We start from the raw sequence: 25,607 nt of genomic DNA, 5'->3' as shown, positions 1-25,607 counted from the left end.
GCCCCCCCCCCCACTACAGATCCCAACGTCGAGGCCTCTACAAAAGCCAGCCCCTTGGCTCCCAACTTCATTAACCTCCTGGGCTGCTCAATCAGGCTGAACCAGAAAGTACATAATCTTGGTGTTCTGTTCAACCCTTTTATATCTGACCTATTGCTTCGACAATCCATTTACATCTCAAATGTCAACAGCTTTTGTCACCATCTTACTACTCATCACTGCTGAATCCTTAATGATGCTTTTGTTACCTTCAGATTCAACTTCTCTTATGTTCTGCTCATCACCTTATTAAGCTCTATACAACTTCGAATTTGTCCAGAGGTCCACTGTCTGCATCCTATCCTGATTTGCTCACCCATTACCACTGCAATTGCTGACCTCCATCAACTCTCCATCTTTGTTTATAAGACCTTCCATGGTCTCTTCTACCCCATCTCAGCAATTTTCATCAGCTTAGCATTTGATCTTGAACAATTACACAGACTATTCTCTGTAAACCAGTGGCAAAGCCTTCGGCCATCATAGCCCTATATTCTGGAATTCCTTTCTGAAACCCGCCAGTTATGCTTCCTCTCCTTTTACCTTTCAAAGTCCCTGTTACAAGAATACTTTTTTTTATGTAAAATATGTTTTAAGGACTTATTGTTGACTTATGGACATTGATTCATCTGGAATCTTGAAGAGATTCTGAACTTTGTGTTTTTATGTAAAAGAAGTCACCAGAAGGTTCCTGGATTTGGCTTGTAAACATGTTTTACTGGAAGGCACCTGTTTGGGGATAATCACCTAGTAGGGATTGTTTTTGACTTATGGAGATGTTTACGAAGAAGTGACCGGTCAAGATTCATAGAGGTCAGAAGGCTAGACTTCTGGAATGTTTTAAGTTTCAGTTTGAACTGTTACAGCAGACAGTTGTTTTTTTGCCTGACAGAAGAAGATAGCTCATCTCTCTCTCTTGAAAAGAAATTCTGCATTTCCAGTCTGTCAGTTTCCTATTTCCAACCGTATTTGAAGAAACCCTGCATAACGAATGTGTGGGAACTGAAACCTTGTTGCCACATTTCTGCTGTAAGACCTATCTGAAGCCTCTTTAGCTGCATTTCTTGGAAAACCTACCCAAACTGATCTTCAACATTGCTGGAAAGAACTGTTCTAGGAAGATCCCAGTGACAGCTGTCTATATACGTTTGGAACGCCAAACCAAAATCAAGGACAAGTATTCTGCCTAAGAGTTTTTTTGTTTGTTTTCTTTGTTACAATGCTTTAAACAAAAATCCCTTTTATTTTTCCGGTTAACCGGGCTATGTTTGTGTGTGTGTGTGTGTGTGTGTGTGTGTGGGGTGGGGGGGGGGGCCGGGCTAAGATAAATAGGGGGCTTTAATATTTCAATCTATGTGTGTATGTTTTACTTCATTATTGTTTTTTTTTACAATAAACTGATGATTTTGGTTGTTTATTAAAGAAACCTGGTTGGTGTGTTTTAGTCTGGGAGAAATAGAGTATATGACTGTTTCGGTAAGTGAGAAAATTTAAATATATGTTGTGACCTGTGGAGAAGTGGGACTAGAATAAAGAGTGCACTCTTCCCGCTTTGGTCGTAACATCCCTCAAAGGCTAACTGATTTCATCTTTAGTGACTTTGTTAAAAATTTGTTCATGGGATGTGGGCGACGCTGGCCAGGCCAACATTTATTGCCCATCCCTAATTGCCCTTGAGAAGGTGGTGATGAGCTGCCTTCTTGAACCTCTGCAGTCCATTTGGGGTAGGTACACCCACAGTGCTGTTAGGAAGGGAGTTATGACGATGTCAGGCTGTTGCTTGACTAGTCTGAGGGACAGCTCTCCCAACTTTGGCACAAGCCCCCAGATGTTAGTAAGGAGGACTTTGCAGGGTCGACAGGGCTGGGTTTGCCGTTGTTGTTTCTGGTGCCTAGGTCGATGCCGGGTGGTCCGTCCGGTTTCATTCCTAACTTCTCCTGACACTTGCTCTAATTTCCTGCTTGGTGCCAGATTTCCCTCTCCCTCCTTTTTATGGAACATCCTTGGACATTTTGCTGCATTAAAGGTGATGTATAAGTGATATTTTTAAACACTTATTAAGAAATATTGAGGACTGTTGAGAAATTGGAACCCAGTATCCACTCCATGGCCTTCAATCACTCCAGGCCTAACAACTTAGCGTTATGCCTTTGGAGAGATAAAGAAAGATTATATTGAAGGATGGTGAGATGTGTGAGAGAGAAATAGACCATGATAACTAAGCCCAAACTGCATGCACTGAACTAGAGCTGCAGCCTAAACATTGCCTTGTACAAATTTTGGCATCGCTATTTAGTCTTGTACTTTATGCCCCATTTATAAATATAAAATGCGAATGAATCTTTTAATTACTTTATCTATGCGTAATCACACTTGTAGATATTGGAATATGTGAGGTGAGTAAGCTATGGTTTAGTATTAAACAGTTCAGTTAAGAAAGGGTTAATGGAATCATAGAAATAAGTTAAGTTCATGGAATCAGAGCACTGAACTTAATTCTCCTGCCGCCAGAAGGGGCAGCGGACTGAAAAAATGGCGGCCCGCACATGCGGGCCATGTGCTACTATGCTGCCGTGATCTAGCGGGCGGCGGCCTTTCTGCATACGCTGGGCGAACCCCCCAATCACGTGGGGGGGGGGGGGGGCGGGGTTCTGCAACACCGGCAATACGTCAGCTGCCTCTGTGTAGACGCTGGCACTATTTTTACAGGGCTGGCAGACCTGCAGTGACAGATGAAAGTTGGCCCCGTCCCCCAACTACAGCAAAAAAAAAGTTTGATCCACGCCCCCCAACTATACCAGAAAAGCCCAGATTAACCCTTTTCCATCCCAACTGCACTAAATTGACCCCTTTGACACCCACAACTGACCTAAGTGCAGAATTCAACCCTTTCGCCCCCCCAGCCCCCACACTACACTGAAATTGTAGAGTTGACCCCTTCCCATTCCCCCACTTCACTACAATGCAGAGCTCCCCCCTTCCCCACCTCCGTAGCACCAACTTTCCCTGGACAGGGAAGTGAAGGCGCGCGAGTGCCGGCTGTCACTTGGAAGATTGCAGACCACCAGCAAAATCACAGTGAAAGGTATGTAAATATATGCATTTCCTTTATTTAAATATGTAAAGTTGGGTCCCATTGCCAAGCAGCAGGGGGGCTGCCATGGACCCTCGCTGCCGCCAGGAAGATCAGGCCCGGCAATCCCGGCGTCGGGCTCTGTGGCGGGCCGTTGCCAGCATGATCTTCTGGCACTCCCCTGCCACGGGGCCCGACGTCAGGATCTCGACAAAATCCCAGCCGACAGAATGATGGTCATTCAGCCCGTCAAGTCCGTGCTGGCTCTCTGCAAGAGCAATTTAACTAGTCTCATTCCTTGGCCCTTTTCTCGTAGTCCTACAAATTTTTCTCCTCAGGTTCTCATCCAATTCACTTTTGAAAACTATAATTGAATCTGCCTCCAGCATCTTTTCAGGCAGCGAATTCCAGATCCTAACCACTTGCTGCATAAAATAAAATTCTTATGTCACTTTTGGCTCTTCCGCCAATCACCTTAAATCAGTGTCCTCCGGTTTTTGACCCTTCTGCCAATGGGAAAAACCTCTCTTCGTTTACCATGTCTAGATGCTTATGATTTTGAACACCTCTTTCAGATCTCCTCTGAACCCTAAGGAGAACAATCTCAACTTCTCCAATCTATCCATGTGACTGACAACCCTCATCCCTGGAAACATTCTTTTAAATCTTTTCTGCACCCTTTTTAAAGCCTTCATATCCTTCCTAAAGTGCAGTGCCCAGAATTGGACACAATACTCAAGTTGAGGCTGAACCAATGTTTTATAAAGGTTCATCATAACTTCCTTTCTTGTACTCTATGCCCCTATTTATAAAACCCATGATCCCATATAGCTTTTTAACCACTTTCTCAACCTCTCCTACGACCTTCAATGATTTGTGCACATAGACCCCTAGGTCTCTCTGTTCCTGTAAACCCTTTAGAATTGTATCCTTCAGTTTACTCTGCCTCTCCTCATTCTTCCTACCAATACATATCACTTCACACTTCACTGCATTAAACTTCATCTGCCACATGTCTGCCCACTCCACCAGCCTGTTTATCACTATCCTCCTCACAGTTCACAATAGTTCTAAGTTTTGTGTCAACTACAAATTTTGAAATTGTGCCTTACGAACCCAAGTCTAGGTTATTAATTCTTTCTTTTCTTTCTTTTGGGCCTCCTTATCTCGAGAGACAATGGACAATGAATATAGATCAAGAAAAGCAGTGTTCCTATTCCTGACCCCTGGGAAACCCCACTGTATAGCTTCCTCCAATCCAAAAAACAACTGTTCACCACTACGAATGTTACAGCCTATTATGTTGCATTTTATCAAACACCTTTCGGAAGTCCATATACATAACATCAACTGCATTGTCCTCATTAAAAAACTCAATCAAGTTGGTTGAACACAATTTATCTTTAACAACTTCGTGCTGACTTTCCTTAATTAATCTACACTTGTCCAAGTCACTATTAATTTTGTCCTGAATTCTCATTTTACAAAGCTTTCCCATCACCGAGGTTAAACTGACTGGCTGTAGTTGCTGGTTTCTTTCCTTACACACTTCTTTGAACAAGGGTGTAACATTTGCAATTTTTCAGTCCTCTGGCACCAGCCCCATATCTAAGGAGAATTGGAAGATTATGGCCTATACCTCCACAATTCCGACCCTTACTTCCCTCAGCATCCTCCATGCATTCCATCCAGAGCTGATGACTTATCAGCTCTAAGTACAGCGAGCCTTTCTTCTTCTTCTTCTTTGGCCTCCTTGTCTCGAGAGACAATGGGTAAGCGCCTAGAGGTGGTCAGTGGGTTTTGGAGCAGTGCCTGGAGTGGCTAAAAAGGCCAATTCTAGAGTGACAGACTCTTCCACAGGCGCTGCAGATAAAATTGGCTGTCGGGGCTGTTACACAGTTGGCTCTCTCCTTGCACCTCTGTCTTTTTTCCTGCCAACTGCTTAGATTAGATTAAAGATTTTTAGATTAGAGATACAGCACTGAAACAGGCCCTTCGGCCCACCGAGTCTGTGCCGAACATCAACCACCCATTTATACTAATCCTACACTAATCCCATATTCCTACCAAACATCCCCACCTATCCCTATATTTCCCTACCACCTACCTATACTAGTGACAATTTATAATGGCCAATTTACCTATCAACCTGCAAGTCGTTTGGCTTGTGGGAGGAAACCGGAGCACCCGGAGAAAACCCACGCAGACACAGGGAGAACTTGCAAACTCCACACAGGCAGTACCCGGAATCGAACCCGGGTCCCTGGAGCTGTGAGGCTGCGGTGCTAACCACTGCGCCACTGTGCTTAGTCTCTTCAACTCGCCACTCTTTAGCCCCGCCTTTATGGCTATCCGCCAGCTCTGGCCATCACTGGCAACTGACTCCCACGACTTGTGATCAATGTCACAGGACTGCATGTCGCATTTGCAGACGTCATTAAAGCAGAGACATGGACGGTCGGTGGGTCTGATACCAGTGACGAGCTTGCTGTACAATGCGTCCTTGGGGATCCTGCCATCTTCCTTGCGGCTCACATGGCTAAGCCATCTCAAGCGCTGCTGGCTCAGTAGGGTGTATATGCTGGGGATGTTGGCCTCCTTGAGGACTTCTGCGTTGGAGATACGGTCCTGTCACCTGATGCCAAGGATTCTCTGGACGCAGCGAAGATGGAATGAGTTGAGACATCACTCTTGGCTGACATACGTTGTCCAGAGCAAGGTACTGAGGACACAGGCTTGAAACACTCGGACTTTTGTGTTCCGTGTCAGTGTGCCATTTTCCCACACCCTCTTGGCCAGTCTGGATATAGCAGCGGACGCCTTTCCCATGCGCTTGTTGATTTCTGCATCTAGAGACAGGTTTAGCCTAGGTAGGTGAACTCTTGAACCACTTCCAGAGCATGGTCGCCGATATTGATGGATGGAGCATTTCCGACGTCCTGTCCCATGATGTTCATTTTCTTGAGGCTGATGGCTAGGCCAAATTCGTTGCAGACAACTGCAATACTGTCGATGAGTCTCTGCAGACACTCTTCAGTGTGGGATGTTAATGTAGCATCGTCAGCAAAGAGGAGGTCCTGATGAGGGCCTTCCGTACTTTGGTCTTCGCTCTAAGATGGGCAAGGTTGAACAACCTGCCATCTGATCTTGTGTGGAGGAAAATTCCTTCTTCCGAAGACTTGAACGCATGTGAGAGCAGCAGTGAGAAGATGATCCCAAACAGTGTAGGTGTGAGAACACAGCCCTGTTTCACGCCACTCAGGATAGGAAAGGGGTCTGATGAGGCACCGCTATGCTGAATTGTGCCTTTCATATTGTCATGGAATGAGGTGATGATACTTAGTAGCTTTGGTGGACATCTGATCTTTTCTAGTAGTCTGAAGAGACCACGCCTGCTGACGAGGTCAAAGGCTTTGGTGAGATCTATGAAAGTAACGTAGAGGGGCATCTGTTGTTCGCAGCATTTCTCCCGTAGCTGGCGAAGGGAGAACAGAATGTCAACGGTGGATCTCTCTGCCGAAAGCCGCACTGTGCCTTAGGGTAGACACGCTCAGCCAGCTTCTGGAGCCTGTTTAAAATGACTCGAGTGAAGACTTTCCCTACTATGCTGAGCAGGGAGATTCCATGGTAGTTGTTGCAGTCACCGCAGTCACCTCTTGTTCTTGATGATGATATTGGCATTGCTCATGTCTTGTGGTACTGCTCCCTCATCCCAGCACAGGCAAAGCAGTTCACTGAGTGCTGAAAGTATAGTAGGCTTAGCACTCTTGATTATTTCAGGAGTAATGCCGACCTTTCCAGGGGCTTTTCCACTGGCTAGAGAATCAATGGCATCACTGAGTTCCGATTTTGTTGGCTGTTCGTCCAGCTCATCCATGACTGGCAGAGACTGGACTGCATTGAGGGCAGTATCAGTGACAACATTTTCCCTGGAGTAAAGTTCTAGGTTGTGCTTCACCCAGTGGTCCATTTGCTTGTGTTGGTCAGTGATTGTTTCCCCTGATTTAGACTTGAGGGGGGCGATCTTCTTGATGGTTGGCCCAAAAGCTCTCTTAATGCCTTCATACATTCCTCTGATGTTTCCGGTGTCGGAGGCCAGCTGAATATGACTGCATAAGTGTTGCCAGTACTCATTTGCACAGCGCCTGGCTGTTCTTTGTGCAGCATTTCTGGTTACTTTAAGTGCTACGGATGTTAACTCGCTGGGGGCTTTCTTGTAGTTCAACAGTGCAATGCGCTTAGGGGCTATGGCAGGTTCTAGCTCTTCAAAGTGAAATTGAAACCAGTTTGCATTCTGCTTCTCACATTTGCCAAAGGTGGCCATTGCTGAGTCATAGATGGTGTCTCTGATGTGGGCCCACTTCGTCTCAGCATCCCCTGCAGGAGTGTTTTGAAGGGCTTTTTCAAGTGAATTTAGGAACTTATGTAACAGCTATGGAGAAGAAATTCTGTTAGTTTTGATGCATGGGCGGCCCTTGTGCTTGGAGTGATGTAGCTTCTTTGGTTTGAGTCTAACTTTGCTGCACACCAGGGAGTGGTCGGTGTGGCAGTCCGCATTATGGAAGCTGTATTTGATTTGGACACTGGCTATAGAGGTTCGTCTTGTGACAATGAGGTCCAGCTGGTGCCAACGGCGTAATCTTGGGTGTCTCCATGAAACCTGGTGACAGGGTTTAGTATCAAAGAATGAGTTGGTGATGCAGAGGTTGTGATAGGTACACAACTCCAGCAGTCTCTGTCCATTCTCATTCATCCTTCCAATTCCAATAGCCTTTCTAACACCTCCATTTTTAGCCCACCAGGTATCTCAACTACCTCCTCTTTCATTATGACTCCGACAGCATCTTCTTCCTTGTTAAAGACAGATGCAAAGACTCATTTAGCAGCTTAGCTATGCCCTCGGCCTCCATGGATAGATGCACATTTTGGTCTTTAATCAGCCTCACCCCTCCTCTTATGATCCTTTTATTATTTATATGCCTATCGAAGACTTTTGGATTTCCTTTTATATCTGCTGCCAGCTGCCATTCACTTCCCCTACTCTCTGGTTTCCTTATTTCCTTTGTCAGTTCCCTCTGAACTTCCTATATTCTATTGTATTATTAACCTAACTTCTCTCATATGCCCCTTTTTCTAGCTCATCTTACTCTCTATCTCTTCCTCATCCTGGGGCCTCTAGTTTTGCATACCCTACCTTCCCCTCCATCATTGTGGGAATGTACCTCGACTGTACCTGAACCGTCTCCTCATTAAAGGCAGCCCATTGTTCCATTACAGTTTTGCCTGCCAAACTTTCACTCCAATTTACCTGGGACAGATCCATTCTCAACTCACTGAAATTGGCCCTCCTCAAATTAAGTATATTTTAGTCTAGATTGTTCCTTGTCCTTTTCCGTAGCTAATCTGAATCTTATGATACTATTATCACTGTTCCCTAAATCTTCCCCTACTGACACTTGATCCACTTCACTGACCTCATTCCCCAGAACCAGATCCAGCATTTCCTCCTTACTTGTTGGGCCTGAAATGTACTGGCCAAGAAAAACTCCTGAACACACTTCAGAAACTCTTCTCCCTCTCTGCCTTTTACACTATTACTAGCCAAATCTATATTAGGATAATTAAAGTCCTCCATTTTCACTACTCCTATATTTCTTGCATCTGAACAAACAAAAAGAACAAAGAAAATTACAGCACAGGAACAGGCCCTTCGGCCCTCCAAGCCTGCGCCGATCCAGATCCTCTATCTAAACATGTCGTCTATTTTCTAAGGGTCTGTATCTCTTTACTTCCTGCCCATTCATGTATCTGTCTAGATACATCTTAAAAGACGCCATCGTCCCCGCATCTACCACCTCCGCTGGCAACGCGTTCCAGGCACCCACCACCCTCTGCGTAAAGAACTTTCCACGCATATCCCCCCTAAACATTTCCCCTTTCACTTTGAACTCGTGTCCTCTAGTAATTGAATCCCCCACTCTGGGAAAAAGCCTCTTGCTATCCACCCTGTCTATACCTCTCATGATTTTGTACACCTCAATCAGGTCCCCCCTCAACCTCCGTCTTTCTAATGAAAATAATTCTAATCTACTCAACCTCTCTTCATAGCTAGCGCCCTCCATACCAGGCAACATCCTGGTGAACCTCCTCTGCACCCTCTCCAAAGCATCCACATCCTTTTGGTAATGTGGCGACCAGAACTGCATGCAGTATTCCAAATGTGGCCGAACCAAAGTCCTATACAACTGTAACATGACCTGCCAACTCTTGTACTCAACACCCCGTCCGATGAAGGAAAGCATGCCGTATGCCTTCTTGACCACTCTATTGACCTGCGTTGCCACCTTCAGGGAACAATGGACCTGAACACCCAAATCTCTCTTGACATCAATTTTCCCCAGGACTTTTCCATTTACTGTATAGTTCACTCTTGAATTGGATCTTCCAAAATGCATCACCTCGCATTTGCCCTGATTGAACTCCATCTGCCATTTCTCTGCCCAACTCTCCAATCTATCTATATTCTGCTGTATTCTCTGACAGTCCCCTTCACTATCTGCTACTCCACCAATCCTAGTGTCATCTGCAAACTTGCTAATCAGTCCACCTATACTTTCCTCCAAATCATTAATGTATATCACAAACAACAGTGGTCCCAGCACAGATCCCTGTGGAACACCACTGGTCACACGTCTCCATTTTGAGAAACTCCCTCCTACTGCTACTCTCTGTCTCCTGTTGCCCAGTCAGTTCTTTATCCATCTAGCTAGTACACCTTGGACCCCATGCGCCTTCACTTTCTCCATCAGCCTGCCATGGGGAACCTTATCAAACGCCTTACTGAAGTCCATGTATATGACATCGACAGCCCTTCCCTCATCAATCAACTTTGTCACTTTCTCAAAGAATTCTATTAAGTTGGTAAGACATGACCTTCCCTGCACAAAACCATGTTGCCTATCACTGATAAGCCCATTTTCTTCCAAATGGGAATAGATCCTATCCCTCAGTATCTTCTCCAGCAGCTTCCCTACCACTGACGTCAGGCTCACCGGTCTATAATTACCTAGATTATCCCTGCTACCCTTCTTAAACAAGGGGACAACATTAGCAATTCTCCAGTCCTCCGGGACCTCACCCGTGTTTAAGGATGCTGCAAAGATATCTGTTAAAGGCTCCAGCTATTTTCTCTCTCACTTCCCTCAGTAACCTGGGATAGATCCCATCCGGACCTGGGGACTTGTCCACCTTAATGCCCTTTAGAATACCCAACACTTCCTCCCTCCTTATGCCGACTTGACCTAGAGTAATCAAACATCTGTTCCTAACCTCAACATCCGTCATGTCCCTCTCCTCGGTGAATACCAATGCAAAGTACTCGTTTAGAATCTCACCCATTTTCTCTGACTCCAAGCATAACATTCCTCCTTTGTCCTTCAGTGGGCCAATGCTTTCTCTAGTTACCCTCTTTCTCCTTATATATGAATAAAAGGCTTTGGGATTTTCTTTAACCCTGTTTGCTAAAGATATTTCATGACCCCTTTTAGCCCTCTTAATTCCTCGTTTCAGATTGGGCCTACATTCCCGATATTCTTTCAAAGCTTCGTCTTTCATCAGCCGCCAAGACCTTATGTATGCTTCCTTTTTCCTCTTAGCTAGTCTCACAATTTCACCTGTCATCCATGGTTCCCTAATCTTGCCATTTCTATCCCTCATTTTCACAGGAACATGTCTCTCCTGCACGCTAATCAACCTCTCTTTAAAAGCCTCCCACATATCACATGTGGATTAACTTCAAACAGCTGCTCCCAATCTACATTCCCCAGCTCCTGCTGAATTTTGGTATAATTGGCCTTCCCCCAATTTAGCACTCTTCCTTTAGGACCACTCTCGTCTTTGTCCATGAGTATTTTAAAGCTTACAGAATTGTGATCACTATTCCCAAAGTAGTCACCTACTGAAACTTCAAACACCTGGCCGGGCTCATTCCCCAACACCAGGTCCAGTATGGCCCCTTCCCGAGTTGTACTATTTACATACTGCTCTAGAAAACCCTCCTGGATGCTCCTTACAAATTCTGCTCCATCTAGACCTCTAACATTAAGTGAATCCCAGTCAATGTTGGGAAAATTAAAATCTCCTATCACCACCACCCTGTTGCTCCTACATCTTTCCATAATCTGTTTACATATTTGTACCTCTATCTCACGCTCGCTGTTGGGAGGCCTGTAGTACAGCCCCAACATTGTTACCGCACCCTTCCTATTTCTGAGTTCTGTCCATATTGCCTCACTGCTCGAGTCCTCCATCGTGCCCTCCTTCAGCACAGCTGTGATAGCCTCTTTGACCAGTAATGCAACTCCTCCACCCCTTTTACCTCCCTCTCTATCCCGCCTGAAGCATCGATATCCTGGGATATTTAGTTGCCAATCATGCCCTTCCCTCAACCAAGTCTCAGTAATAGCAATAACATCATACTCCCAGGTACTAATCCAAGCCCTAAGTTCATCTGCCTTACCTACTACACTTCTTGCATTAAAACAAATGCACCTCAGACCACCAGTCCCTTTACATTCATCATCTGCTCCCTGCCTGCTCTTCCCCTTAGTCACACTGACTTCATTATCTAGTTCCTTACAGGCTTTTGTTACTACCTCCTTACTGTCAACTGACCTCCTCAATTGGTTCCCATCCCCCTGCCACATTAGTTTAAACCCTCCCCAACAGCGTTAGCAAAAGCACCCCCAAGGACATTGGTTCCAGTCCGGCCCAGGTGTACACCATCCAATTTGTAATAGTCCCACCTCCCCCAGAACCGGTCCCAATGTCCCAAAAATCTGAACCCCTCCTTCCTGCACCATCTCTCAAGCCACGCATTCCTCCTGACTATTCTTTCATTTCTGCTCTGACTATCACGTGGCACTGGTAGCAATCCTGAGATTACTACCTCTGAGGTCCTACTTTTTAACTTGGCTCCTAACTCCCTAAACTCTGCTTGTAGGACCTCATCCCGTTTTTTACCTATATCATTGGTGCCTCTGTGCACAACGACAACTGGCTGTTCACCCTCCCCCTTTAGAATGTTCTGCAGCCGTTCTGAGACATCCCTGCCCCGTGCACCTGGGAAGCAACATACCATTCGGGAGTCTCGTTTTCGACCACAGAACCGCCTATCTACTCCCCTTACAATCGAATCCCCTATGACTATAGCCCTTCCACTCTTTTTCCCGCCCTTCTGAACAGCAGAGCCAGCCACGGTGCCAGGAACCTGGCTACTGCTGCCTTCCCCTGGTGAGCCATCTCTCTCAACAGTATCCAAAACGGTATACTTGTTTTGGAGGGAGATGACCGCAGGGGACTCCTGCGCTGCCTTCCTGCTCTTTCTCTGCCTTTTGGTCACCCACTGTACTTTCCCTGCAGATTTGCACCTCTGTATTTTTTCCACTTGTTGGTGGCCTATAGAATACATCCAATAGTGTAAGAGCACCTCTCCTGTTTCTTAACTCTAACCAAATAGATTCTGCCCTTGATCCCTCTAGGATATCCTCTCTCTCCAGCACTGTAATATTCTCTTTAATCAATACTGTCACCCCTCCTCCTTTCTTTCCTTCCCCATCTTTCCTGAACACCTTGAATCCTTGTTAATGAAAAATGGATGCCAGCTACAGGCAAGAACATGGGATGGAGCCAAGCTAACTGTGTATGGAAACCAAGGTCAGTTGGTTGTAAAGGTAAGATGGGGAATTGGTATCTCTGCTGAAGGTTGAAATAATAAGTGTTTCACATAAACCATGAAGAATGCCATTTGTGTCCAGTGTGAAAACACACCCCCTTTGTGTTACAGCAACTGCACCTGATAACTGCTCCACTGGTCAAAATAGATGATGTAAGGGGATCAGAAGATCAAAACCTGTGCATACAGTAGCATTGTGTATGTGGCATCTCTGCAATTACGTAATGGATTTTGGTTGTAAGCTGGTGATAGCTTTTGATCCACACTATGGTTATAAAAAGGGGTGATTTGAGTAAATGTGTGTGTGATTCTGCAGTTACTTAGCCACCGAGTATGCCTCTGCATGCTATGTAGATTCTGTTACTCTGTTCACTGAAGAAATAAAGACTTCCTCTTGAAAAAAAAAGTTTTGTGTATGGTGACTACTTCTACACGTTCAAAGATAACCCCCTTAGATACTGGGGTGAACATCAATGGGAAATGATGTCTTTGAACCCCTAAGTTAAGTGCTTCTCTTGAAATAAAAATGAATACTCTCACCTATGACATATGATTTTGTTGGACTTGCTGCTGCTGCTGTTGCCGTTGGAGCAAAAGTTGCTGCTGCTGTCTGCGTCGGGCAGTTCGCAGCTTCTCAAATCTCGCTTCCATTTCCTCCAACACCTTGGGCGTGTAACGTACTACCAGTTTCACGCTGTTCTGTGCAGCCTTTAGTAATTCTACTGCCTTTTCATGGTGTTCCCCTTCCACACTCTAAAAATGAGATAAATATACATTATTCTATGCACTGTAAAAAAAATCAAGAAAATGTTATAGGCCATTGCGTAATATAGTAAATTCACAACCACATCCTTAACATTCACAGCTTCAACCCATGTCAATGGTGCACAGGGAATGGGGAGGAAAAAAATCCTTTAATTTCAAGTATGGTCCTGAAACACACACAACCATATCAAATTGCTTCGGAAAAGAATGCATTCTTCCTATTGGTAAATACATAAATTTTAAAAAACGATATTGGCAGTCCCTCATAAAACTTCCTTTCATTTCAGCCATTTGGTACCATATCTCTGTTCATTGTAAAGCCAACGAGAAGCTGAAGAAAACTGTACTCATTGAAATGAAAAGCACATCCTTGAAGAAACTCATTGAGTTCTGAAAATAAAAATGTCAGAAATTCAACTCAGCACATTATCCTAAATGCATCAAAAAGAAAAACTCTCTTTTGCTTTCATTCGCATGTGAAAATAGGTCAAAAGCAGTGAAAGGGTTCAAAAAATATTTTAACAGGACATGTCGCAATGCATTCAGCAAGACATAAACGGGCTGGAAAAAAGTTACTATTACTGAATTCGGGACCAGATTCCTATTGCTGCTAAAAAACATTGCACTATGCAGAATTTGTATGTTTTGTTACACTTCAATGCAGTTAACCTGAAGAGTACCACAATGCTCCTGTCGAAGTGTGGACTGCACCTTTTGCAATTTTGAAGTAAACCATTAACCCTTGGATTACAGAGTGGCCTTGTAACCTTCTTTCATGGGATATGGGCGTCGCTGGCAAGACCAGCATTTGTTCCCTATCCTCAACTGCCTTGACAACTGAGTGGCTTGTTAGGCCATTTCAGAACACAATTAAGTGTCAATCACATTGCTGTGTGTCTGGAGTCACATGTAGGCCAGACCAGGTAAGGATGGCAGATTTCCTTCCCTAAAGGACATTAGTGAACTAGATGGTTTTTTATGACAATCGATAATAGTTTCATGGCACCATTATTGAGACTAGCTTTCAATTTCAGATTTTTATTAATTAATTGAATTTATTAATTAATTGAATTTTAAATTCCGCCAGCTGCTGTGGTGGGATTTGAACACAGGGCTGAATCTTTTGCTGCCGCAATCTTCCGTGCGGAAGCTCATTTAAATAGCCAGGGCAGGCCGCACCCACCCCCCCAAACACATGGCTGTCCGTCCCCGGCAATAGCGTCAGCTGCCTGTGTGCAGTCAGTGACGCCATTTTTAAAAGGGCATTTAGCCCTACTGGGAAATTAAAATATTTAAAAATAAAATTAATAAAAATATAGACATTTCTTCTGCCCCTCTCCCACTCCCCCATCACAATTGAATTTTTTTTTGCCCATTCCCCAAAACCCTTACCTTGTCCATGTGCCCATCCCCCCCCCATAAACTGCATAAACTTTAAACTCCAACCCTTCCCACCATCCCCTACACCCATGATGTTACTTTGACCCCGTTTCCCCCTCCCCACTCCCGCACTGATAAAGATACCTCCTCCCCACTCCCCACCAGTGTGACGCCTGATTTCTCTGGACGGGGATTCGAAAGCATGGAATTGCCAGCCACTGGGCCGAAAATCTCAGCGGGACATCAGGTGGCAGCGTAAGTATAATTTATTCATTTATTTAAATATTCAAATGGGGCTCCCATCGCCGAGTGGCGGGAGGGGGGCCACCACGTGGCTGGTAATGTCAGGCCGGGCTCTCCCAGCTTCGGAGTGCACGACGGCCCTCTTCCAAAGGCATCTTCAGGCCCTCCCCCCACCCCCCCACCACGGATCCCGATGCCTGGGGGAGAACAAAATCCATCCCCATGTTTCCAGGGGATTAGCAGGGCCTCTGGTTTACTAGCTCAGTGACATTACCACTACGCCACCGTCTCCCCCGCTTTCCTGTAACACACTCCAAGCAATGTGTTATATGTTAAATGCAAGCCATCATTTTGCTCTATGCAATGTCACAAAATCTTCAATTCAATTAGCTAATTTGCCATTAATACCCAGCTAATATAGTCATGCACCATATTTGTCTTTCTTAATTTTAAATTACCTGAAGGTAGTCTTAACACCAGAAAATAGTCAGCAATAATAAATGGAACAAAAATTCTTGTTGGAGGACCACTGATGAATTGAGCTCCACAGGTGTCTATACTAGGCCATGCTGTATACACAATTCCAAAATTATAATTATTTTTTGTATGATAAAATTTGCTGATGAATTAAACTGTATAGTAACATAAGAAATAAAAGAGGTTGACCACATCTTGAAATTTTTCCAAAAACATTCATTACTCAAGAATAAATGCCCACTCCAGACTAACTGGCTCATTGACTTACCACTCCATTGACAGAAAGTAATTGGTCACCGCGCTTTAGGCCTCCATGTCTATCCGCAACACCTCCAGGAATAATACGAGAGATGTAGATTGGCGAATTTTGTTCCTTTCCACCCATTACATTAAAGCCAAGGCCTTCTTCAGTTTTTGGTAACTCCACAACACGAGGATGGGAATGGCCTTCACTTGCAGCAAAAGCAGCAACAGTGGCCTGCATCAAAGAAAAGAAACAGAAATTCTGAAGTTAAAGGAGTTAATTCGAATGACTGCAAGAAACAGCAAAATGACTGATCAGGACAGTACATTTAAACTTGGGGACTTCGATAAGTGCAGAGTTTTTGTCTAGCACCAAGTGGGGGTGGGGGGGGGATACTTCTGTCTTTTACACTAGAGAGTTTTGAAACAACTAAAGTCATGATGTACGTTGACTTTCCGAGGCCAAATCACAGAATGGAGACCACACCTCAGCTATCTGGGACTCTGGCTTTGATTAGCAAGGATGCAAAAGCTTGGTGCTACAAGGTGATGATATTGTTGGTCTTCTAAGAGACAGTGGGTACTTAATATATAAACTCAAGCTGCTGCCCAATCAAAAGGTGTGCTTTCAGTTGCTAGCAGGTGTGTTAGCTCACAGACAAATTCATTATAACTTAAATGGCTGAGCCAGAAAGGGCCTTTGTTCTAACAGAAATTCAGGTTTTACATTGTTTAAAAGCATTGCCAAGTTTGCAAGAGCTGAACAAGATGCAATTTCAATGGCAGGAGGTGTCAATAGCATGGGGGCTTTCTTTACATCAAATAGAACTTTCAATATATTCACAAGCCAGCCCATATTTTTCAGTTCACTGCTTTCAACTGACTGTACCATGTGATGTGGCTAACTGGCCAGTCATATCTCACCTAAGATTAGGTCTCGTGGCAATTAAAGTTGGCACCAGTGGAGAAAAATGGAGAGATTATTTTCCAGATTTGTTAGTACTATGTGTCAGTACAGAGGTGGTTAAAGATATGGTGTGACAGCAAATTTGTTTTCTAACTAGCGTTACGATTGAGGCGGGAGGAGTGCACTCTCTTTTCTAGTTCCACTTCTCCACGGGTCACAACATATATTTAAATGTTTACCCAGTCACCGATATGGCCAATCATATACTCTACTCATTATCCCCAAATAAAATACACCAACCAGGTTTCTTTAATAAACAACAAAATTATCAGTTCATTATAAAACATGACTTATCAAGTAATGAAGCAAGCATTAATACAGATTGAAATGTGAAAGTTTCCTTTTTACCTTAGCCCCTCTCACTCTCACATACACACACACACTATAGACACAGACACTGGTTAACTGAAAAAAAAACCCCAAAAATACTTTGGCCAAATACTTGTTAATTCCTGAATAATGGATGAGATATGTTGTGTCCCAAAATGGCATATAATCTGGCATCCAAGTTCACATAGATGGGTCACTAGGATCTTTTCTGGAGCAATTCTTTTCAGGCGGCGTCAAGAATTCATCTGACAGGCTTTCCAGGAGCTCCTCAGGAGAAACGCGGCATTTCACAGAGACGAGAGGAAGGAGGCAAGATGAGTGTTTCTCTCTTGGCAGGTTTTTCTCCAATGACTTTCAAACACAGTCCACATTCCAACTGAACCAAAACAACATCTCAGAAGCAAAACCAAACAGCGAGTCAGAACCTCCTGACCCTCATAAATCATGACACGTCACTTCTCTGTAACCATCTCCCCCAAATCACCAAGGTTTCTGTTGTTTATTGAGCTTAAGGCATGTGACTTCCAGTAAAGGTTGTTTTCAAACAAGACCTCAAGTGTCCTTCTGACAACCTCTTTTAAAAAAACAAAGTCCAACATTATGGAATTACTTCAGTTCTCCAATGAATCAATCTCTACAATTCTAACACACAAATCCTCAAAAAAAAAATAAAACCACCTTCGTAACATTTGTTTAAAGAGAAAGGCCAAATTGGGACTTTAGGGAAGACACAATAACTGCGCTCAACCCATACGAATTTCAATACTGGAGGAAGAAGATAATGCCTATTAAAGATGTTATTTTGCATATATTTATGGATAATCATACCTTTGTTATGGGAATGCCAGACCCCATGATTTTGTTCAGAACTTTTTAAAAAATCACAAAGGAAGGCAAAACTCTTGAATGGACAAGTTCTTCCCCTCAGCAGAATGTGCATACATTTAATTTGGTCCTGACGTATTTCTCTCTCCTCTCAAATGACAACAGTTAGGTTGGCTTCGATTTTATCTGGGCGACGGGGTCTTGGCCACCAGCTAAAGCGCCAGCAAGAGCCCTGCGGCACCTCCTCTGGGGAAGGTCCTCCGCATTACGTGCCCATTAGGCACTTAAGTGGACAGTAGTGGGCCTTCCCCAGGATTAAAGACCCCAGCGACAGAAGTCCCGCCTGATGAGAGCTGCCAGCCAATCAGAGGCCGGCAACTCTTTAACTGAGCAGTGCCACCGCGGAGGTGGTGGCTGCTTCCAGTACTGGATTCACCAGAGGCGCTAAACCCAGGCCACAGGTGAGCCAGGGCCAGAGGGGCTTCGTGGGGGAGGGGGGTGTAGGGGAGTCAGCAACAAGGGCAGGGGGTAGCTCCCAGCAGCAGCCCCCCCTCCCCCACCTTTCCCGATGCCGGATCCCTCAATCTGGCACAAAGTGTCTTTTAACCAGAGTCCCCCCACCCCCCGCGGAGCTGGCAAGCAACCCGCACAGGTTTGCTTGGCATGCTTCCTGTGCGGCGACAGGCCTGCCTGCCGCTGGGCTAATACTGGTGGCGTTGGGATGAGGCCCTTAATTGGGCATTAATTGCCCACTTAAGGGCCTCTGTTGGCAGCAGGGCGGAAGGGCTGTCCATGACCTAATTTGGGCAAAGGCAGGAAGGTAGTGGGGTCCCCGCCCCACCACCAACCCGCCCGATTATATCCCCTTTCTGCCTCCAAAGTCACCGCGGGGGGAAGCATAAAATTCACCCCTTTATTCCAGGTGGAAGGACTCATTTGATCTTCAATATATTTTGAGAAGTAAAAGATTTGTTTCTTCCTTTAAGTCCCCCTGTACTGATATCCATCTGTTCCAACAATCTGTTCTGTGGGCTTCTTTATTGCCCACAGTTTTCGCATGTTTTAGGAAAAAGTGGTAAAAGAATTGGAGGAGATGAGCGAATGCTCAGAACTGAAGAAAAGGCAACAAAATAGAAATGACGGAGAGAAAAAGTGGAGGCTAAAGAGAGAAAGGACGGAGCAGACTCTCAGGCTTGAGAGGCAGAAAATTAAGAAAACAGTAGAGTAAAAGAGATAGCATGTGAGAGAGAGAGAGAGAAAACATACATGTGAAAGCAAGAAAAAAATAACAAAGTAGCTGATTGGAATAAAATGGTAAACTCAATACAAAACCCACCTGAGTTCTACAGACTGAAAGCTCGCATAATTTATTCAGCAGATTCAACAGTCAGAAGCACAAATAATGTGCTGCTAGGAAAAAAAAACAGACAGCAGGCCAAACCAGTACCAAGAACCAGAGTACATGTGGGGAACCTCCAGTTCCTGAAACATTGCCCCCATCCCTCAATCAGGGATCAAACAAACTGCTGAACTTGGCCTCATTGGCAACTTACCCATTACTTCTTCAGGCCTCCAACACTCTCACAAAGCAAATGAACCAAACTAAAAACTGGCAACATCCCACACCCCTAACAAGCGTATTGTCAATAACTCTGTCTGCCAAGCACCAGGGCAAATGGGCAGTGCCAAATACAGCTCTCAGAAAGAACACACTGTTACCAAATGCAACACCCTCAACACAATAAACTGTTGTGCTCATGCAAAAACATATGGCATAATAAAGGCAATTTGGACCATGATTTCCATGCTCATTAACATTTTTAAGCATGTGATTGATGACTTTCCCCAAAATTTTCCACAATAAAACTAAAGGCTCATTTACATCTCCCAGTATTTGCAGTGTATAAAAGTACCCCTGAATCTCTAAATTTAAGTTCTTTTTTAATTCGTTCATGGGATGTGGGCGTCGCTGGCTAAGCCATCATTGAATTCCCATACCAAATTGCCCTTGAGAAACTGAGTGGCTTGCTCGGCCATTTCAGAGGGCATTTAAGAGTCAACCATGACTGTAAATTTCCTTCCCTAAAGGACATTAGTGAACCAGATGGGTTTTTACAACAATTGACAATGGTTTCATGGTCTCCATTAGATTAGCTTTTTAATTCCAGATTTATTAATTGGATTCAATTTCATCATCTGCCGTGGCGGGATTCGAGCCCATGTCCCCAAAGCATTAGCCTGGTCCTCTGGATTACTAGTCCAGTGACATTACTACTACGCCACCATCTCCCCAATGTAGCAAGATGTAGTTAAACCTATAGTTATGCTAAATCATCCATGTGGGAAATTGTTCCAATCATAGTGTCTTTAAAATGAAGGTACTGATATGGGTTTTATTAATATATTAGAATTATTGGTAGTGTTTCCCTCTTCAATAATGATTATATTTGCAAGCAAGTTATGCAATCAACAAGAATAAAAAGGAAAGCTAGAGATTACAGGAGTATAACAAGATTATTAAAGAAATGTCTGGAGAGCCCAGAAGTGACCAGATCAAATTTGGTGCATCTATTTACAAGCTGTGAAATGAATTTCACTGTCTTGTTGTGACAGCAAGTCATCATGCATTAATTTCAGTTTTGGTCCAGCACTGTATCTGCTGTATTGCAAAGAGGTTAGTACAATTGATCATGAAAGGAATTTGTTAATCTAATCAGAAAATCAGTGTGAACACTGGGTCCCGTTAAAGATATTACCTGGGTAGTAGCACTGGCTCTACCTTCTGGGCTGCCATTGATGTCTAAATTCTCATATATACTCTCGAACACCTGAAATACACATGTACACAAAATTAAAATACACAATTACAACATATCATCCAGTAATTCCACATGGCATACCTTGGCAGTTGCACGAGCTCTGAATTCTGGACAGCCACTGATGGTTATTGTCTCATGCATGTACTGATAAACCTGAAAAATTATTGGCAAATCAGAGAAGAATAAATTATTCACAACTCAACGCAGTACAGATCTTGAAAACGAACTTAAAGGAGCTGTTTTGTTTTTAAATAGAAAGTTTTGATTTTATATGCGAATAATTAGGGGATTAATACACTGCTCACCAGTTTCCCTTCATGAGAAAAACATTTCTATCATAACGCATTTGCTCTTGAATGTGGAACAATCTCTTGGATTACACTGTTGGTTAGGTGAAATAGTGACTTCTCCCATCTCTGGGTATACAAGGGAAACTCTGGAGGAGGGATTATTTGAGAAAGATACAGAGAAATTGAGAGAGAACAATGAGTGAGTGCTGAATTTTTCTGTTCCATCTGAGTCAGATTGGGAGGCAGGAGGGGAGCCAATATGGTGGGGGAAGGTATCGGGAGGAGAGTCCAATATTTTCCTGCCGCCATGGCATATTGCCAGTGGCAGCCACCTTCGTGGGTCGGCCACCTGCCCAGCGGCCAATTAAGCCACTTAAGGGCCCAATTAAGGGCCACTTCCCACCCCCATGGGCACTTTGCCCGCATTGAGAAGACCCGTCTCTGTGTGGAGACCCTGCCAGGAGAATCCTGGCGGCCTCTCAGCAGATTACAGGGAGAGTGGAGGGCCTCATTTATGGGCACGCCATGGCCCACTGAGAAGCACCCCCTCGCAGCAAAGGTGCCACTGGTGCACCACGAGCCCACCTCACCCCCTGGCCTGCCTGTCTGGCCCCGAATTCCCCATAAAACCTACCTGCTCTTTGAGGGCGCTTTGCCATTGAGGCACCCTCATCCTGGGGCTGCAGCCTCAGCAATGGCTACCGCTAGTGGTGGCACTGCCAAGGCTTCTGAGCACCCGGCCCTCTGATTGGGCCGGCAGCTATAGGGAGTGGGCCATTGTCCTCAATTGAATGGCAAAATGCCACCCCTGGGCCCTGCCGCCTGCCAGAGAGCGGTCAGCTCCCACTTTCGGCCCCAGCAGCAGCTCTTCAGCTGCCCCAAAAAATTCAGTCCTAAGCAAGATAAAGGGGAAGAGTAAAAAACAGAATGAGAAAAAGAAAATAATGTAAGAGACAAGAGAGAAAAAAATGAAAGATGGAATACATAGCAAATGAGGATGCAAGTGGGGGTTGGTCATGCTGTTCCAGTTTCTGATTCATATCATTGTTGATGTTAAATACTCCTCCCTGTTCCATATACATAACTGTAACAGGATTTTTGTCTGGAAGAAAACTTTGTTATCCAGTGTTTACATGAGTCTTCACAATAGACTATGGATATTTCCATTAATAAGGCTAGTTATTTTAAGAACAGAAAGTACCAGAAATACTCAGCAGGTCTGGCAGCATCTGTGTAGGGAGAAACCGAGTTAACATTTCAGGTCTGTGACCCTTCATTTGAACTGGCAAAAGTCTTTGTGCAAGTGAAAGTTGGTGAGAGGGGAAGAAGAACAAGAGGGCAAGTCTGTGATAGGATGCGGGGGGTTGTGGGGGGGCGGGGGGTGGGGTGGTGGTGGAGAGATTAAATGACAGATGTCATGGAACAGAATGCAAATGGAGTGCTAAATAGTTATAGTGAAAGACAAAGCATGAGGCCAGAGAGAGTGTTAATGGCAGAATAATGAACAGCTCTGTACGAAAGCAAAAACATGAAAAACAAGTTTAAGACTAGAAAATGGTTAAAAATAATAAAAATAAAATAATACTAAATAAATGAAAAATAATGGGGCTCATGGTATGAAATTGCTGAACTCAGTATTGAGTCCAGAAGGCTGTAGACTGCCTTATCAGAAGATGAGGTGCTGTTCCTCGAACTTGCATTGTTGTTCACTGGAACGCTGCAGCAGGCCCAGGACAGAAATGTGGGCACGAGAACAAGGTGGTGAATTAAAACAGCAAGCAACCGGAAGCCTGTGGACCGAGTGGAGGTGTTCTGCAAAGCGGTCACCCAATCTGTGTTTGGTCTGCCCAATGTAGACGACACCACATTGTGAGCAGCGAATGCAGTATACTAAATTGAAAGAAGTACAAGTAAATCGCTGCTTCACCTGGAAGGAATGTTGGAGCCTTGGATGGTGAGGAGAGAGGAGGTAAAAGGGCAGGTATTACACCTCCTGCGATTGTAAGGGAAGGTGCTGTGGGAAGGGGACAAGGTGTCGGTGGAGATGGAGGAGTGGAGCAGGGTATCGTGGAGGGAATGGTTCCTGCAGATTGCTGACAGGGGAAGGGATGAGAAGATGTGTTTGGTAGTGGCATCGTGCTGGAGGTGGTGGAAATGGTGGAGGATGATCCTTTGGATGTGGAGGCTGGTGGGGTGAAAAGTGAGAACAAGGGGAACCCCTGTCACAGTTCTGGGAGGAAGGAGAAGGGGTGAGGGCAGAAGTTCGGGAAATGGGTCGGACACGGTCGAGGGCCCTGTCAACCACAGTGCGGGGGAATCCTCGGTTGAGGAAAAAGGAAGACCAAAATTCCCTATAATCACTGCAGAAGATCTGAAAAACTGTCGTACTGTCATCACAATTGCTAATCCCAATGACAGAAATGATAGTACAGAATGAGGTCATTTGGTAGATCCTGCCTGTATTGTTCCTTGCTTTTTTCAACTGGAGTAACAGTTGCCTATGGAGGAGGTGCTGAAATCCTTAAGTAAAATTGAGATTGTAGCATGGGATCTTTTACATCCACTTGAGGGTGGAAAATTATTACTTCTGGTTAATTTCATTTTTTTCACTTCAGAATTTACCACATTTGAAATGCAGTAAAAGGGAAAATAAATAACATTGAATCAATCAGACCATAACTTCCTGAAAAATCTGATCTGGCACCCTTCTCCTCCAATCCCACCACCCCAGTTCAGAAGCACTGTTCCTGGTAAGTTCCCCTATCTAAATGCACTTTCTGTTTGTTGCTCTTATGCTAGCACACTTTAACCTTACCATATAGTTCTGATAAGGGTAAAGGGCAAATTCTGACCCATTCTCTACACAGTATTATTCCACAAAGCTGCTGGAACATAACCCCAATACACCACAATGCTGCCAGATTCCAGCAAACCCCCGCTATTGCCTGATTTTGCCCACCTCCAATGCTTCCAGAACTTCCTCTCATTATTCACCTTTCTTCTCTGGATTCTTCTCCACAGGCCTTACCTACCCCTAGATTACTCACCCAGTGCTCCCACACCATGTATTGCATCAATTGCTCTGAGCCCTCAAACACTCTCCCAATACTCCATGTATTAATATAGAGGACCTCTACTCTCACTTTGGGTTCTGAGATAGTTCTTCTCTATAGCATTCTTTTATTTTTCTCTCATCTGCACCAAAATCCCAAATATTTGCATCTATATTTGTACTGCACTGTAGGGTGCATATGCTTTACAGTGATACAAGCAGGAACCCATTCTCATTGTCTGGTTACCTTGTTACGACTGAGGCAGGAGGAGTGCACTGTCTTTTCCAATTCGACTTCTCCACAGTTCACAACATATATTTAAATGTTTACCCAGTTACTGATGCGGTCAATCTATTCTTTATCCCTGAATAAAACACACCAACCAGGTTTCTTTCATAAACAGCAGAATTATCAGTTTATTATCAAACAAGACTTATCCAGTAATGAAGGAAAACATTAACACACAGATTGAAATATGGAAGTTCCCTTTCAAAATACCCCCCCCACACACACTGGAAAAATAAAGAAATTCTCTCTGCAGACCTCTGTTACAAAAAAGACAAAACAAAAAAGAATACTTTGGCCAAATACTTGCTAATTCATGAAGAAGAAAAAAGATATGGAAGGATGTTAGTTGTCCCTTTTAGTCTAGCATCTAGGTATACGGTGACGGGTCACTGGGATCTTTTCAGAAGCAGTTCGTTCTGGAGATGTCAAGAATTAATCTGGTAGGCTTTCCAGGAGAAAAGCAGCATCAGGGGCTTCTGCTATCACACTCTGGTTTCGCAGGATTTTTTCAAAGATAGGAGGAAAGAGGAGGTGACACACTGGAGCTCTCAGGGTCTCTTAGAGAGATGCAGGAAAGATGAGCTGGGTTTCTTTCTTGGCAAATTGATCTTTAACTGCTTTTCAAACACTGTCCACACCCTAACTGAGCCAAAACAATATCTCAGAAGTAAAACCTCAAACAGCAGGTCAAAACCTCCTGAACACCCATAAATCTTGACATGTCACTTCTCCAGGTCACCAAGGTTTCTGTTGTTTATTCATCGTAAGGCATGTGACAGCCAGTAAAGGTTGTTTTCAAACCCAACATCTCAATGTCCTTTCAGTGAATTGTCAACAAAACAAAGTCCAGCATCTATGAAATCTTGCGCCTTCCAAAATCAAATCCATTTCCACCATTTAAATATGAGTCCTCAAAAACATTAGCAAAAAATGGAAGCACTTTTGTAACAACATCATGTTAATTTGATGAACACAGAGTTCCTTTCACGGTGCTGAATGTACAGACTTCACGCACTTCCTACTACAAGTGCAATTTTTAAATGATCTTGGCCAAGTTGGCTGCTTTAATCAAAATCAGACTG

At 44.2% G+C, this 25,607-nt stretch overlaps 1 protein-coding gene across 3 annotated transcripts in view; it reads right to left on the bottom strand.

Moving 5' to 3' along the window:
* lin7a (lin-7 homolog A (C. elegans)) overlaps nucleotides 1-25,607 on the bottom strand; it is a 125,386-nt gene that overhangs the window by 18,887 nt on the left and 80,892 nt on the right. For 2 of the 3 annotated variants that reach the window (XM_068050456.1, XM_068050457.1), the window contains 3 exons: nucleotides 20,832-20,903; nucleotides 15,979-16,188; nucleotides 13,386-13,598 (listed from right to left, as the gene is read on the bottom strand). In XM_068050456.1, the coding sequence (XP_067906557.1) occupies nucleotides 13,386-13,598; nucleotides 15,979-16,188; nucleotides 20,832-20,903 (495 nt within the window). Of the gene's footprint in view, nucleotides 1-13,385; nucleotides 13,599-15,978; nucleotides 16,189-20,831; nucleotides 20,904-20,975; nucleotides 21,048-25,607 lie in introns of all 3 variants that reach the window. The other variant, XM_068050458.1, reaches the window with a different exon arrangement.

Source organism: Heterodontus francisci, chromosome 18 (assembly GCF_036365525.1).
Source record: "Heterodontus francisci isolate sHetFra1 chromosome 18, sHetFra1.hap1, whole genome shotgun sequence".
NCBI lineage: Eukaryota > Metazoa > Chordata > Chondrichthyes > Heterodontiformes > Heterodontidae > Heterodontus > Heterodontus francisci.
Note: the sequence above shows the minus strand (reverse complement) of the source record. Positions and strands in the feature narration are given on the sequence as shown.